Raw genomic sequence first — 17,245 nt, forward strand, 5'->3', positions numbered from 1 at the left:
ATAGCAACAAATCAACTAACCCCCAAACCAAATGAGCAGATCTATTTACTTAAGCCTACTTTACATACCAAGTGGGAAGAGATAAGCATTAGAGCAGCTATTCCTAAAATGCACTGACTGAAGAATGTGGGAAAACCTTCACCTGGTAATTTTTGTAGCAAATGATGAATCACATTTTAAACAAAGGAGAAAAAAGGCCCTACCTAATGCCAGCTTAGGTGCAAGGACGGTGGAACAGCCAATTTCTGATGCAGCTGACCAGACACTACCTGAATAAAGGGTCTGATTAACCGGCACTTCCTACACAAGAGGACCACAGATCACGTCCCGAGGGACGGCACAGGTAGTCCCAGAAGAATTTCATCTGGCATTTGGCACATTTGTCCCTTATCCTCTTTACCCTCTCCAAACCTTGCAGGCAGGTGAGTCTTCTCTCTCAGCAGACTGGAAAGCCAAGAGAGCAGGAGCAGCACGTTGACTAGTACAGGAGTCCTGCTGCCTCCATCCCTGCCCTGCAAGTCCTGTGGTGGTTCTATGAGCACCACAGGTAAAGCTGCACTTATCCTTCTACTCCAGGTCTGGGCCAATGGCAAAAAGAACAGACTCGGGGGGATGTCTGCATAGGCAGGGATAAAGGGACAAGATGGGAAAAGCTTTAGGATACACAGTGTCAGGTGTACCTAACAGGAAATACGATGCTTTGGCAAGAAATCCAAAAGCTGGGTGGTACTGAAAGAGATTTTAGGGAGGGGTAGGCTGGACAAGGGCAGCATTGTTGGAACTTACCATGCAAGGAGTTGGGAGGGAACAAGAGGGGAGGAATAAACTGCATGGACAGTTACAATCCAAGTAAGCAGAAAAACAGGGGTCCCAAGTCTGGGGGAGAATAAGAGACAACATGCAGAGACACATCTCCTCACACTCAGGAGTAACAACAGAAGCACCTGATCTGAGCTATTACCACAGCCAGGGATGCAAGTGAACAGAAGAGCACTCAGAGGTGGAGTACCACATCAGCCAGGCTCACTGCAACAAGTCACCAACCAGGAGCCAGGATGCAGACAGCTCTTTAAAAGTACTACATGGGAATGGGAGAAAGAGTGAGAAGAGCAATCGTGGTCCTGCACGCAGACACACACAAAAAGCTCTTTTCTGTTTCCACATCTTGCACAGTGGCCTGTACCAGCAGCTGTTGCAACCTGGCAGGGTACAAGTCACCTGTTCTACAACTCTCACGGAGCAGGTCACGCATTTCCGGGAGCGTGTGATCCCAACGGTACAACATGCACAGTTCTCAGGCAACAAAGGAAGCCTGGAGGGATTCCACCATTCTAAAGCAGAATCTTGCCCAGAGCACCCACTGGGGCAGGGCTGCACGCTGGTTGCACAACCAAGCCCTAGTGTTTTTTCATCATTCCGAGTATATCTCAAGTTGTGCAATGAGTGCTGGATCACACTCCTGTTACAAATGACACAAGGAAAATAATGGGAAGTGCCAACATGGCTGAATTGCTACTGGGTCATTTAACTCCAAGCAGAACTGATGACAAACCACGTTCGCTGTTAGAATCTGAAGTGATGATGAACTTTGGAGCGGGGAATTCGGATGAGAAGTTACTGGTTTATTTCTAGGTAGCACACACCCCGTTATCTTTCATTCACAGTGGGGAATTCTGGTCAGGTCCACAGTTGGGTAAATAGATGTGGGACAAACAAGCTGATTTTTGCTCCTGAGCTGCCATTGGAAAGGGACCCAGAAGTTAAGCCCTGAAACCAAGAGCATCTCACTTCAGCAGGAAGTGACAAGCTTTAGACAGGTACCTCTCTGTCTCCACCTAGAAAACAAGGAAGCACGATTTGGGCCTTGAGGATGATGAGGAGGGAGAAAGGGAGCAGAAAAGGGGAAAGACACAATCCTCCTGTACTGCTTCAAAATGGTACAAGAGAAGGATGATATCCTGAGCTGCAAGGGACACACAGTTTTACCAAGATTTTAGTAAGTTGCATTATTTGTTTGTTTGTTTTGAATTATGGGGGTTTTCCTATTTATAATACCTGTAAACAAAAAACAGAGGTCTCTTAGAAGCAGTTGTGCTTGTTTCTTTGGGATAAACGAGTCAAACTCTAAGTATTTCACTCCACATTGCTTTATGAGTAGAGACACTGATTTTTCAGACCCCCGCCTCCAGGCCATTACCATTCTCTTCCCCTCTACACGATAATTGTAAAAGGAAAAGAACCCAGCCATAATAACACAGGTTACCAAAACCTTCAGTTAATTTAGCAGGGTTGCCCTCAATATTAACAGTAGGGGAATGATACCACGGGGTTCTATGAATGCAGCCTCCAGCTGATTTAAAGAAACCCTCCTGTCAGAATTCAAATGACTCATGACTTTTGCACGACACAGAGAATGTTTTAATTTACGTAATTATACCCGTATAAACTATGCACTGACTGGTTCCCAATCCTGAGTTCACTCTGAAGTCTCCCTAAGGCAAAGGTGTCACATGTGACGAGAAACAGTTTATGAGTCTGCAAATGTGAAGAGCAAGAACAAAGAGCCACATCACTCGCCCTTCCTACTGCAGAAATCCTCCCCACTGCAACACCCTCGGCAAGCGCGAGCACACCTTGCTCAGTGGGGCCTGGAGCAGCCGCTGCCAGACTCACAGTCCTCCTTTTGGGTTGGAAATGCTGCAATTGGAGGATTAACAACAACGAGCATTACCTGCAGCTACTATTACTATGTCAGCGAGCTGTGTATGGATCTTGAGCTGCTCTTTTGGGGTGTATCTGTGAGTAATGGTCACTGTGGCATCACCTGAAATGGAATACATTATCAATTAATTGCCACATATGAAATGCTCTAAAAAGTACAGCAATTACTTTCAGGTGCAAATTACTTACTTTGGTACATTAACAACAGAAACAGATGATCATCGGATTTGTCTTGGGATGGAACATTTCAATGAGCATAGGCAGAACACTCACAACACCCGCGGTTCACATATATGAAGAAACGTTTGCTCTTAGAAATTCTCACAGGATGTATTAGTTTATTCACTGTAGACTAAATTATTCCTTCTGCACCTTTGTTAGGTTCAGTGGAATTACAGAAAGCAAACCCAGCATGGAATCCAGTGTCTGCTTTATCAAGCCCAATTTGTACAGGGTGCCACAAGACTCAGTTGTTTGTCAAAAACTAAAGCTTCAAACACAAGATCACCAGTACAAGCAGGAAAGCACATATCCTTCGGGGTAAACTCAAAATACTTGGGGCCTGCTCCTGCACACACCCACAGTTCTAGGTAAGAGCTACAAATAAACCCCTGTGCTGTTTGATGGAGATCCCAAGGCCACGACACACAAAATGAACTGTCTGAAGTCTCCTACCGCATCCAACATCAAGTGTGGTGATCCCTTAAGGATTGCCCAAGCAAGCAGCCAAGGTAACAGCTCTCAAAGGAGATACCCCCAATCCTCTTCCTGTCAGCTATTTGTACTGCAGTGTTCAGACGTTACATCCCTCCATCTCTGCCTTCCACTCACCACAGACTCCTAAGCCACATCATTAACCATTAAACTAAAACTTTTTGCCATCTCAGATATTACCATCACATCTCCTTCCTCTGGAATGTGTCTGACTGAACCAACCTGTGCCTCTCATTAACTCTCTTCCTCAAGCATTTCCTCTTCAACATCTCTGTGCTCTGAATTCTTTGCTCTTTCCCCTCATCTTTCATCCCTCCTCCTTAGTCTCTATAGTCCCCATCATCTCCTTAAAGGGAGGTAGATCAAGACATTTGCAGATAATGAGAACAGAAAAGTACAGGCTTGAAACAAGAGTCTTCTGATACCTGCTTTAAACAAAAGAAGTATGTCTTCCCCGAAATCACAATCATAACTCAGCACAGAGGGTGAGAAAAACAAAAGGATAAACCCCAAAGTTACAAAGTTACCTCTGAGTCATAAAATCAGTGCTAATTTGCCACCAAGATTTTAGTGACAGATGTGTCTGTTGTCAGCTCCTGAAACCAAGTAATTGCTCTCATTACCAAAAAGGAAATGAGAAAGAAGGGGGGAAAGCCCCTACCTTGAGAACAGCAGTCCAGAAGCTTACAGACACCTCAGAAAGGGGAGGGTTTCCATTTATTTGTGATCACGCCAAAATAAAAATAAACTATTCTTACACTGTTGCTTCTGTTGAAAGAAGAGGAGTATATTTAGCAATTAAGATTCCACATCATACTCCCAAGTCAATTCCCTACGTTATAAAACAGAGGTAGTCTCTTGACCTGCCTACACAGATCATGATTTGGTTTGGAAGGGTTCACACGGCTCTTCCATCTGATCAGATATTGCCACCTGCAGGATATGACTGTTCCTACATACAAAATGTCCCAAATGAAGACAGGTCCCACCTTTTCAGTTCTGTCACAATCTGTTAAAAGAAACACCAAAACCTACAACAGAAAGGAAGAAAAAAGTACTATCCTACACACCCCTTGCATCACTTCCCAATCAAAAACATTTCATCAAATCAGCCCAACTCCTGATAAAAACCTACCCTGACTGACAGCCTGAGAAAGTTCCTTTTCAGCACTTTGGGTTAGGTCTTGTCTGGTCCCCATCCTCCAGAGTTACAAAAAAAGCTGAAGCCTAACCCTGGCCTGCCTTGCCTTCCACACACCATCCAGGCTGGTTCTTGCTGTTCACAGCAGCAGCAGAGCTGAAAACCACCTGCAGGAGATGAACCAGATCTCCAAGGACAGCCCCATCTGCGAGTCACGAATAAAAACCCCACCGGATTACAACTATAAAACTATTTATCGCCACGTACACAACATATACCCACACTTAGTGCTGGTTTATCATCTAAGAAGTACACTTGTTCCTTAGTTTTCTCACTGCCAGCTGCTTTAGACTGTGTACCACCACTTAGGAGGTGGGAAAACTAGAACACCTACCTTACAATAAATACATTTCTTCAAATTAAGCAAAGATAACTTCAAGGAGTTAACTCTTTCTGGATCTAGATTCCAGTCCCGCTACTGCCAAGGCAATAGCCAACCATTTCTCTGTCCAACATCAAACACAGGACATACAAGGCATCACTGACAAGGCCAGCAAACAAGGGTGCCAAAGAAGTCGCGTAAGATGTCAGGAACCACAACACTGGCAGAAGACCCCAGAGTACAACAAGGTCACTAAGTCTCCAGATTTCCAACTGAGAAACATGTGAATGGTTTGCAAGCTAACTTTGTGCTGCACCAAGCCTACTCCAAACACCATCTGCACTGCCAGCAAGACACGTCACCCAGGATTCGCAGCAAAGGGCAAAAATGCGACTCATTTTCATGGGAATGGGGATGAGACCAGAACTATGCACCCATGGTAATTACAACTCCAACACCGAGAGAAGTTTCAAATAGCAACTTTCCCACAGAGGCTGAATGGAAAAACCAACTCCGTGATTACTGCAAAGCTTTTAGTGTTTATTATATTAATAACAGATTTCACTCCGCTCCTATTAAATGGGCCTGGGATTAAACGTTCATGTTTACCTCACCTGTGCACACCACGGTGGCACTTTCCAGCACCACAATGAAGTTGCAAAAGGGCAGCATGCTATTTAAATTATACTTGTTTCTCTTCCTACGGCACAATTATAGCAGCACATGCAGGCTTCTGTAATTAGAATTGCTGAAAAATATTTCCACTACAACCCCCGGGTTCCAGGGGGATATAAACTGCCCCGCAGAAACATCCCCCAGGCCAACGTGGGTAATAGCCCAGAACTCATGCTGAAACAAGTTACTTGGTTGGTCATTTGGGCATTTTCATAAACACCAATTAACTGACACAGCACAACAAAAATTATGGAATCTTTATTTTACATAGACAGATAAAAGCGTAGGTGGAATTCTGTGTATGTGTGTGCTCATGTGGGCACGAAAACCAAGTGGTTACCAAATAAGCAGGAGGGGAGGGCACAGAGCTGCACTGCTTTGTACAAACCTCACACAAACTCTGCAGCTCTTTAAGGCCACACTGTCACTGTTATCCTCAACATTCAGCGCTGACAGCGTGGAAACAGCAGCTCTTTCAAAGGCAGGACAGCGGGGTGATGTAATACCACAAAATGTCGACTCCAGTAACTACTCACCTGAGAATACGCCACGAAATAGATGAGCAGATTTATTTCCCTGCTCCCCTTAGAGCTGTTGACAAAAGTGAAAAGCTTTCTCTTGTAGTTGAATCCTCTGGTCAGCTTCACTTTCGGGATTTCACAAAAGGAAACATTCAAACAACATCCCTGGACTCACCTCCAGGCCTTTCGTGCTCTCCATCAGTATGTAACAGCATCGAGATAGGCATTCCAACATTCTTAGATCTTCCAGCTACAACAACATTTTTTCCAAATGTGAGTATTCCTTAGAGGAAAAAGAAAAAATCTATTTCACTCTTTTGATACACCTAAACCCTTCTTCTCACTCCCCAAGATTGAATTATCTGTTACTGTGGACTGCTGACATCAACCTGACGTGCAAATCCACAAGGCTGAATTTGAGGGATGAATCCACAGAACAACTTTCGGCTTTCCCCTTGCGGAAAGAAAACTGGCAACTCATTCAGGTGATCTGAACCACCCTCAACAGGAACTTCATTTCCCTTCTCTGACCACAAAGGGGAATTGAAGCTCTAATGGCTACCAGTCACAACACACACATTCGAAGGAGAAAATGAACACTAGTGAACACGTGGGCACTCTTTTCCCCTGAAAAAGGGGAATTAACTGCTCCCATTCTTGATCTTGGTTCTTCCCTTTCACTTACAGAAACTGATGCATACAAACCTTCTATTTCACAAATAATCAGGAGGTACACAATAGCACAGAAAGGTCCCTGCAACACTGGAAAAGGCAGAAAGTTACCAAAGTGTTCCACCAAGTACCGCTCTCCTCACTTAATTAATAGGTATGCTACGGGCACAAGATCTCATCTATTTGGCACCTCCTTATTATTCACATTACTCCTCTAAATGTTTGTTCTTCACTCAGCCCAATATACTGAGATAACCTCTAACTCACACCTCACTTAACCCTTTGCTCCTCTCCCCAGATGAAAAGGGTTTCAGGACAGCTGAGTTTCTTACCTGTCCGTTTTATGATTTCCCACACGGCAGCAGCAGTGGCAGGAATTATGGAAGGCTGATCAAGACACAGACGTCCAATATTCATGATATGAAATCCATCCACATCCTTCTCCGGGGCGATGGCGTTGCAAACTCTCCGTTCATCTATGTGATCTGGGATACACAATACTCCCAAATTACAGTTCTGGCACTTGGATGGAGTCACCAATATGTCTGAATCATTACAGAGAAACACACACACCTGGACTAACGAGGGTAATTATTGTTCTTCACTGGGAATAGACTACACCGTGCCTCTACAGGCAGCAGTTACTTTCAAGTAATCTACTCAAAAGTACACTATGCCATTTGTCACAGTGCTAATACAACAGATTCTGTCAAAATATGGGAGGCCAATACTCAGCTGAGAATGATGACAGTAACTATAAAAGGACAGGTTTAAGCAAGTCACTTCAGAGTCATTCTGCATTCTGGAAGTGGCTCAAAAAAGCCATTGTCCATGGTACGTGTAAGATCACAAGGGATAATGATCTAAGTATTAAACAAATACATGGAAACCCTAAGCTGAAGTAACTTCGCAGGTCGAGTTCTCATTTTCCAGCAATACAACCACTTTTATTCATCTGGTAATGAGTAGGACCAAAACATATCCTACCTCATTGCAAAGCTGACAGTACACAAAACTGATACTGAGGAGCTCAAAACACTGTCTATGGCTTAAACAACGTTATCTGCACATATATTATTGATATCTATTCCTAAGGAACATTTTTCATATGCACTAAAGATATGGGACAGGTCTGCAACTGCTTAAAGCTTATACTGCATAAACGTTAGGACTGATTACGAAAAAATGTTTGCCAGTCCTCTCTCTGCAGAGTTACAAACCCAAGTCTAAAGCTGGCCCAAAGAACAACACTCCAAAGGAACAGCTCCATAAAACACCCCCTACTGATCCAGAATGCAAACTGTTTAATAAATGTATTTACACAGTGGTACCTCAGTCACAATTCCAGAATCAGAATAGTTTGGGTCAGAAGGGACCTTTAAAGGGCATCTACTTCCAACCTTCCTGCAATGACAAGGGACATTATAATCTATTGCTTCACTGTTTAATAACATGTCAAACTGCTTCCAGGATTGCACTTCCAGCTTTATTTCTGCACAACACCAGAGGAAGGGTTGACTGGCTCAAACAACCAGCTGGGAAGTGTGTGTGAAGGGAACACACTGAGCTCTGTACAGGTGGGACGGCCACTGCTCCGCCCTGCCCTCCGTGAGCCTCAGTCAGCCTCTGGTCCGGTCCAGAACGGCAGAGACTGACCCAGGGGCTGCCCCAAAATGGCGGGGACCGACCCAGGGGCTGCCCCAAAATGGCGGGGACCGACCCAGAGGCCGCCCCAAAATGGCGGGGACCGACCCAGAGGCCGCCCCAAAATGGCGGGGACCGACCCAGGAGCTCGAGAGCCCCACAACACCAGGGACTGACTCCTTGGGCCCCACAGGGAACAGGGAAGCACAGCTGTGCCTGGGGGAGGCCCCAGCTGAGGGCAGCAGATAAAAGGACGGTGACACACGTGTCAAGGGGCTGCTCTGCTCCATTTCCATCTCAGAAGGATTATTTTTTGCATCTTTTACATAACCACATGTCACACATTCCGGGCCAGATCCCAACATAACCCTGCAGCTGTGAGACCATATATCCCAGTGTCCCACTCAGAGAGCACTACGGGATGCTTAAAAAAGCCAAATAAAGGCACAGGAGAGTTAATAAGGAAATTCAGACATTGCCAGTAACAACAGTTGAGGAACATAAACACCATGTTTGCATTTAGTCAGTATTTTGTGGTTTTGCATTAAAAGGAGATAATTAATTAAAAGATATCAAGCATGTTATAGAACTTACAACATGGTAAACTCCTGTTACATGATTTTCAATTAAAAAAACCCTGGGGCTACCCTCTGACTGCTCTAATTTACAACTTAATTCTCCGTTTTCTGAGGAGAGGGAGTTTTCTTCTGATTCCTAATGAGAAAGGGCTGTGGAAATTGAGATATTAAGTACATTGATGAAAGAGTCTCCTAGAAGTGAAACTCTCCTCAGAGAGCCTGAAAGCAACCCTAACCTTGTTTTTATGCCAGACTGGGGAATACAAAAAAACAAAGAGGAAGGAAATTTGGAGCAACAAATGAAATGGTTTTTGCAAAAGAGAACCTGCTAACCTTAGGCAAGTCACGTGTTCTTGCAACACAAACCTGGTAGCTTTTGCCAGGGATGGGGCAGAACCGTGCTCTGACAGACACCTCCTCGCCCCTGTCTGTCTTTAGCTTCCCAGGAATAGACAGGTAATAGGCACAATCATGTCAAAGGGAAAGAAATCATGCTTTACATGGATAGTCTTCCCCACTCAAAACTGGTTTGCACAATTTCAGAAGAGGGCACAGAGGACCTGGAAGAAATGCAGCTGCAGAGCTGGGGACAAGTGGGCTGACGTGGGCCTGAGAAGACAAGATAGCGACACTTGCCAAATTCTGCTGTGGCTGGGCCATCCCCAAACAAACAAACCAACCAACCCAACTCACACTGTAGAGATGCTTGCTGTGTTATTTAATGGGCAGGTTTTTTGTCTAAAGAAATGCACTGTCCTGGTTTGTTTCCACGTGCCTGAACACAGCCCTGTTTATTTCCAGAGGAACACAGTAATTCCTTAATTACCTTACTGCCAGTCTCATGAAACACCAGCTGATATCTATACGAATTTCCTCACTGCCACTCCAAGCCACTCTCCAGGCCAAGTTCCTCCCTGCACTAACCCTCTCCCCTGGGAGCTAAACCTGCAGGGCTACACTGGGCATCCCTTGCCCAGCTACTCCAACTTGCACACAGAGAAACTCCTATTTACACAACAAACAACATCTGCCTCTAGTGTTGGCACAGGGAAAATAAACACTAGCTTGCAAAGGGGAAGACTGATGAAAACAAAAGCATAGCAGAAAAGGATTGCAAAAAATACCAGATGGATTTTCATCTTCTCTCTCAAATACATAACATAATACAAAATTACCATCTACTAGGCAATTCCAAATAAAATACACGAAAGTCTCCAGAAAACCAGCACCACATCACAGGCAATGCACTCAAAACATGCACAGAAAGGAAGTTCTCCTCAGGTAGGGATCACAATCCTCACAGTTAAGTTGGCAATCTCACAAATTGCAAGAGAACAAAGCTATTTCTGATTCCGTTTTTATCCCAACGTTGATCAAAAGCCACACATTGTGGTTTACTGAAAAAAACCCCAAAACTAACCCAACAAACTGAACTCTGAAGAAAGCGCATCAGCCACTTTTTGCTACAGCCTCCAGACACAAAGATTTCCACCCCTGGGCTCTCAGCACTCCATCTTTTGCAGCAGTTCTCACTGCTGGAATGAACACTTGTGACATTACCTGTTCACTCTGATCTGCTCTTAGTGGCAGAGATGTTTGTTCAAAGGAAAACCACCACATTCCAGCACATCCTTACTTGGGCTCCAAGAGCTGCCTCCTTACCTGTCTTGTACTTCCACCTGGTGGCAAATTTATTGCAGCCCGTGGCCGGGTTCAGGCAGCTCTCCTGGCAGACCAAGTGCAAACCCCCCTCACCAGGAGCACCGCTCTTGATTGCAAAGACAAACAAAGCACTTCTGCCTCTACGACTCTCAGCACCTGTCCCAGTTCTGCTCTTTCACAGATGGAAAATGGTTTTAGTTGAGTTCAGGGCTTTTTTTACAACTTTCATCACTGTAAAATTACCACTTGGCCAGCTACTCCCAAGTGATATTTCAGGGAGATTATACTACAAATTAGGAGAAGGCAAATTAAAAAACCAAGATTTCAGTCAAGGCTTTTAGGACTTTGCACAAACCTCACCTGGAACATCAGGGACAGCACAGAAAACAGGAATAAATGCTGAAGGTAAAACCTGCAATCACTGTGAGAAAGGCTGTGGCAGCAGCTCCTGCAGAGCATAACTCAGCACTATCTAAGGGATGAAAGTATGGAGCTAAGGCAAAACACTGCAACAGGTTGAAAAATGAAGATAATTCAACTGGATAAATTAGGAGTGGAGGGAAATGCCTTGAAACACCACCCTGACTGATCAAAAAAAAAGGTGAGTTTGACAGAGGAAACGATTCTCACAATTTGGTTTTTGGTTTAAACAAAACAATTACCATCTCACCCAATCCTTCATGATGCATGTCCTCTCTCAACAGCTTCTCACGTCCCCAAGCAGCCCAAAAGCCTCACACTCTTTCCTCTCACACAGACTGTAGAGGAGAAATGGGACAAAAGGTGTCACCCACCGGGCAGAGGAAGCTGAACTAACAAACCACTAACTCTCGAATCCTTGTTGAGTTGCACTGTCAGATCCAAGAGCTCTTCCTCAGAAATGTCTTTAGGCCTCACAATGATCTCACTAGAAATGCCTGAGAAAAACAAAAAACAGGAGACACGTTAGCAAAGGGAAAGGAATCTATGGGCAGCTTGGTCATTTAGTCTAAAAACCTGGCTGAGGCTGAAAAACTTTCCTAACAACATTTCAATACAGAATTAAACTTAGGGCTCCCACTCAAGTGACATTAAAACTACTTTCTTCCTATGTCCATGCAATTTTTTTTCTTTAGGTTCAGCAGAGGAGATGAGGAAGAAAATGGTGCAAGATTAAATTAAGACAAAAAGAGGGGATTCCTCCGGCTTTATTTTTTTATTTTTAAGTAACAGTATCTTGTGCTTACCAAAGGATCATTTTTATGACATACCCACAGCTGCAGCTGCTTTTATCTTGTTCCTGACATAGATATGACTGGCTGGATTGTCTCCTACCAATAGGACAGTGAGATGAGGTCTCTTGTTCCCAGCAGATACCCACGATTCTACATCCCTTTGAACTTCTTGCAACACTTGGTTGGCAAGCTTTGTCCCTGAGAGAACTGTTGCTTCATCACTACAAAGACAAAAAGATACACAATATTTAGGTCTCAAATTTCACCAGGAAGACACTTTTAAGTGTGTGATCTACCATGGTAACCACTGCAAAACATTTTGATTCATTTGCTAGTATTTCATTTGAAAAACACACTACAAATCCACAGGAAAAGAAGCGTTTCCCCACTCTAATCTGAAGAGTATTAATATGCCATCACTGCACATGGAAAAGGAGCTCACCAGCCACAAAAGTGTGGAAAAAGGAAGGGTTTGGTTCATCAGCTCTTAACAAAACACCATCAAAGGATTACTTGATCTTACTTACTACAAATTCAGTCTCCATAGGCTTCCCTCTCTGAGACGGAGAATTTAACAAGTAGACACAGCAACACTGTAACCCCTGCCTTGAACTGAAAATATTAATTAAAAAAGACTACTGTTTGTAAGTGACAGTGTAGCAAAGAGTCCAGAGGAGTTATAATGAAAAGGTGTCATGATAACTAAAAAAAAAAAATCCCAGTGCCTGGTTAAAAAACCACCAAAACCAACCAAACAAAAAAAAGCCAAATACACAAGCAAAAAGCCAAAAAGCACACACACTCTGCTAAGAACAATTTATTCAACTGGTTATTAGGAAAACAAAGTATTAGAAACACACTTAGCAAAAAAAAAAAAAAAAGCACAAACACCTTGCTTCTTTCCATTTTACACCCAAACCCCAGTTTCTGTACTGTTTCACTTACAGAAAATATAACGTAGGCAACAGGTCGGTTTTATTCTTTTCCTCTGTGGCTGCTCTGCATGTGCTCATTCTCACAGATGTCTCTCTCTTCTTCATTATTTATGTTTCAGCTCTACATGCCCGGGGCACAAGACACTCCTTTCCAGGTACTCATTATCCCAGACAAACAATTAATGCCCACCTGTGCAGCAATGCCTTCCCCATTTAACTAGACAAGGATTTTACAACAGTTTGGTGCCCAAAGTGTGCTCCATCCGTAGGAATGACTATCCTGTTCCTATGCCACTTGCACTAGAAATTCATTGTCTAATGACAACTTCTCCCAGCCTCTAAGCAAACCATGTTCAGTGCACACTGTTCTTCAAAACCTGGCCTCAGGCTCATCAAGCTCTCAAGGTCTCTCCTCACTGAAACCTCACCCTTCTCACCCCATCACCTTCAGTCTTCTCAGTCATCCAAGGATCAAAGGCAAAGCAAGTGAACACATCAACAGTGCTAAAAAGGCACAAATCTAGAAGAAAAAAACACCCTGAAACACACAAAACTAGGAGAAAACACATGCAATGCGTCCTGCCCAGGAGGTGCTGGGATAAGGCTCTTCAACACCTGCATCTCTCCAAGGACAACAGGGAGTTGTACAAACCTCAGCAAAACGCAATTTTAGAAGGCAAAGACTTGTCTGGAAACAAAAATGTTTCAAGACAAAACTGCTCTGACAAATTAACACTCTGGGGCAGCCCAGATAGAAAAGAGGAAAATTATTTCACTTTATTTCACATAGGCAGAAGAAAACAAGGACAATTATACCTTAGCAAAGAGTTCCCTCTTTAGTAGTGTCCCAAACTGCTTCCAGGATTGCACTTCCAGCTTTATTTCTGCACAACACCAGAGGAAGGGTTGACTGGCTCAAAACAACCAGGTGGGAAATGTGTGTTTGGGGGAACACGTTGAGCTCTGTACAGGTGGGACGGTCACTGCTCCGCCCTGCCCTCCGTGAGCCTCCAGTCAGCCTCTGGTGCGGTCCAGAATGGCAGAGACTGACCCAGGGGCTGCCCCAAAATGGCGGGGACTGACACAAGGGCTGCCCCAAAATGGCAGAGACTGACCCAGGGGCTGCCCCAAAATGGCGGGGACCGACCCAGGGCCTCTGAGAGCCCCAAAATGGCGGGGACCGACCCAGGGGCTGCCCCAAAATGGCGGGGACCGACCCAGGGGCTGCCCCAAAATGGCGGGGACCGACCCAGGGGCTGCCCCAAAATGGCGGGGACTGACCCAGGGCCTCGAGAGCCCCAAAATGGCGGGGACTGACCCAGGGCCTTGAGAGCCCCAAAATGGCGGGGACCGACCCAGGGGCTGCCCCAAAATGGTGGGGACTGACCCAGGACCTCGAGAGCCCCACAACACCAGGGACTGACTCTTCGGGCCCCACAGGGAACAGGGAAGCACAGCTGTGCCTGGGGGAGGCCCCAGCCAAGGGCAGCAGATAAAAGGATGGTGACAGGGGTGTCGAGGGGCTGTTCTGCTCCATTTCCATCTCAGAAGGATTATTTTTTGCAGCAATACACAAGTCCATATATAGAAGGTAAAAATTATTTCACATTAGTTCAAACAGGCAGAAGAAAACAAGGATAATTGTACCTTAGCAAGAACTTATAGAATGGCCCTACTTCACAAGAACCAACCTCTCCTGCATTCCAGCAGCTACATGGATACTCTGAAGTTAAGAAAGATATCAATGCAAACAGTGCTCTGTTTTTCCTATTTCATATCTACTGGGAAAGGAGAGGGGAAATAGCATTTTTCACAGATGCCAAATATAAAAATATTAAGTACTAAATACCGAAATACCAAAATATCTTGGTGCTTCTCAGGTTCAGAATCCAGATAGTCTATGTCCTTCGATGGAAATATTACACAGGAACTACTTGAACAAGGAAAGCTTCAGCTGTACAGAAAGGTTACATTGCAAGAGCTATTCAAAACACTGAAATTAGGAAGTGAATTCTTACTATTATTATTTTAAACATTAGCCACATGAAAACCTTGACCAGGTGTTGGTCAGTGACAGATTTACTGACACTTATGACAGATGTAATGACCAGGTTAAATGACAGATTTCATACGTGTTACTATGCCACCCCGCCCCTGTGGTATCCTCGAGTACAGATGCTCTTAATCTGAACCCAGTAAAATGTGACTTTACAACAGAAAGTTCACTCACTGAATTCTTCTTGTAAATGAATCCAGTCACTTGCAGGGCATGACAGAAACAAAGATCTCAGCTGCTCTTCCACATCAACCTATACACTAAAAGCCCAAGATCATATGGAGCATCACAACAGGATTCTCCACATCCCATACATACCACACAAACACCACTGGAACATCATTCTGGCAGGAACATCTCCCTTTTGCACAACTGGAAAAAACAGTTACCAGCAGCACAGAACAGAAGCAGGATATGCAGTGGTCTGGGAAGACACCTGCTTGGGCCAAAACTGGCAGAATCAATTCTCCATATACAGAACAGCAGATACTTATTTCAATGACTGTTCAGCTTCCTCATCTTTTCCCGCTGGAAAACACAGAGCAAAGACAATGCTTTCAGCACAGGTGCTTGGGTTCTGCCGAACAGAGCCAACTTTCAGGCAGCATTTAAGACAACTCCAGTAGAAACGCAAGGGCTGACAAGCAGGAACCGAGTGAAACCCTCCCATCCACACCCAGGCAAGTGCTCGGAGGTGCTGTGCTACACCACCAGCACAAGAATCCCTGTGCAGACAGCACAATCAATTAAACCAGCGTGCTGATTAATGTCAGGACAACGGTCCTCACTGCACCAAACCGTGTCCTGCTTGCCACCACACCATTAATATACATGGTAATGCTCGAGAAAACCACTGAGAGAGGCTCTTGAAGGTACCAGGAGCAAACAAACGTGTAATACCGGCTTCCCTTCGGGGAGGGGACAGGAAAATCACACCGCAAGGGCTCCTTCCAGGCGCACCGCTTAAATCCCCACCGGGATTTAAATCACCGAGGCCAGGGCCGGGCCCGCTCGCCGCCCCTCGTCCCGCTCGCACAGACCTCCATTTTCCCGGGAAGAACAGTGGAACTCATCGGGGATCCGAGGGCATCCACCGCCGAGGCCGATCCTGAGGGGAGCCGAGCCCGCTGCCCCCTCAGGCCTTTCACGCCCTTTTCGTCAACCCAGCGCGGCGCGCGCTTCCCGCCGCGGCGTGAGGGGACCGAGGAGGAGGAGGAAAGAACAAGAAAAAAAACGCCCGATGGGCGCCGCGTACCTGTCGGCACTGCAGGGGGAGCTGCTGGCGCTGCAGGCGGCCCGCGGCGCCGGACCGGTGAGGGCTCGCCAACGCCTCAGCGGCGCCAAGCCCGGGCGCAGCAACGCCGAGGAGGAGGAGGCGAAGGAAAAGGAGAACGCTGTGGTGGCCGCCGCCATGTCGGTCGGTCCCCAGGGACGGAAGCGACGCCGTAACCAAGCGACGAGGGAGGAGCCGGGGCAAATAGTGGGACCGACGGGAGGCGGGCGGAGCTGAGGGGCGGGCGGAGCTGAGGGGCGGGCGGAGCTGAGGGGCGGGCGGAGCTGAGGGACGGGCGGTGCTGAGGGACGGGAACAGAAGCTCACGGCAACCAAAGACTGCAAACGAAGTCCGACCATTTGCGAGGCCTCAGCTCTACCCTCAGGCGCAACATCCTTCTCCCGGCGACCGGCGGCTCCGGCGGTCCCTCAGCTCCGCCCGTCCTTTGGCTCCGCCCGTCCTTCGGCTCCGCCCGTCCCTCAGCTCCGTCCCGCCCTCAGCTCCGTCCCGCCCTCAGCTCCGCCCGTCCCTCGGCTCTGCCCGTTCCGCTGCGACTCCGGTCCCGCTACCTGCCTCGGCTCCTGCCTCTTCGCTTGGTTACGGCGACGCTTCTCTCTCTGAGGACTGACCGACATGGCGGCGGCCACCACAGCCTTCTCCTTCGCCTCCTCCTCCGCCTTGCTGCGCTGGGGCTGGGTGCCGCTGAGGCGGTGGCGATCCCTCACTCGCAGCGCCAGCAGTTCCCCTCGCAGCACCGACAGATACGCGGCGGTGATCGGGGAGTTTTCCTCCGCGCTCCTTCCTTTTCTTCCTCCTCCTCCTCCTCCTCCTCCTGCTCCTGCTGCTCCCGCTCCTCGATCCCCTCACGCTGTGGCGGGCAGCGCGCGCCGCGCTCGGTGGGCGAAAAGGGCGCGAAACGCCTGAGGGGGCAGCGGGCTCGGCTCCCCTCGGGGTTTCCTCAGCAGATTTCAAGCGCCTGTACTAAAAGCGTTGTCTTTGCTCTGGGTTTTCAGACGTGGAAAGCTGAGGCAGCTAAACAGTTACTGAAATAAGCCTC

General features: G+C 46.5%; 1 protein-coding gene and 1 long non-coding RNA gene across 5 annotated transcripts in view; both read right to left on the reverse strand.

The window, feature by feature from the left end:
* Positions 1-16,408, reverse strand: part of LOC116785669 (probable bifunctional methylenetetrahydrofolate dehydrogenase/cyclohydrolase 2) — a 36,649-nt gene extending 20,241 nt beyond the window's left edge. Inside the window, exons 1-6 of one of the 2 annotated variants that reach the window (XM_032685609.1) lie at positions 16,171-16,408; positions 11,961-12,145; positions 11,505-11,627; positions 7,159-7,311; positions 6,330-6,437; positions 2,732-2,824 (exon numbers count right to left, since the gene is read on the reverse strand). In XM_032685609.1, coding sequence (XP_032541500.1) covers positions 2,732-2,824; positions 6,330-6,437; positions 7,159-7,311; positions 11,505-11,627; positions 11,961-12,145; positions 16,171-16,328 — 820 coding nt within the window. In that variant the 5' untranslated portion in view covers positions 16,329-16,408. The remainder of the gene's footprint in view (positions 1-2,731; positions 2,825-6,329; positions 6,438-7,158; positions 7,312-11,504; positions 11,628-11,960; positions 12,146-16,170) is intronic. The other variant, XM_032685607.1, reaches the window with a different exon arrangement.
* Positions 13,144-15,730, reverse strand: LOC116785715. 3 transcript variants are annotated; one of them, XR_004356659.1, is made up of 4 exons: positions 15,234-15,730; positions 14,507-15,118; positions 13,676-13,743; positions 13,144-13,379 (listed from the first exon to the last, which is right to left on the reverse strand). It is a non-coding gene; the product is annotated as an uncharacterized LOC116785715 (long non-coding RNA). The 3 variants fall into 3 exon arrangements; XR_004356660.1 differs by having other exon boundaries at positions 14,507-14,582; positions 14,717-15,730; XR_004356658.1 differs by having other exon boundaries at positions 14,507-15,730.
* Positions 16,409-17,245: the final 837 nt, after the last annotated feature.

Source organism: Chiroxiphia lanceolata, chromosome 4 (genome assembly GCF_009829145.1).
Source record: "Chiroxiphia lanceolata isolate bChiLan1 chromosome 4, bChiLan1.pri, whole genome shotgun sequence".
NCBI classification, from domain to species: domain Eukaryota; kingdom Metazoa; phylum Chordata; class Aves; order Passeriformes; family Pipridae; genus Chiroxiphia; species Chiroxiphia lanceolata.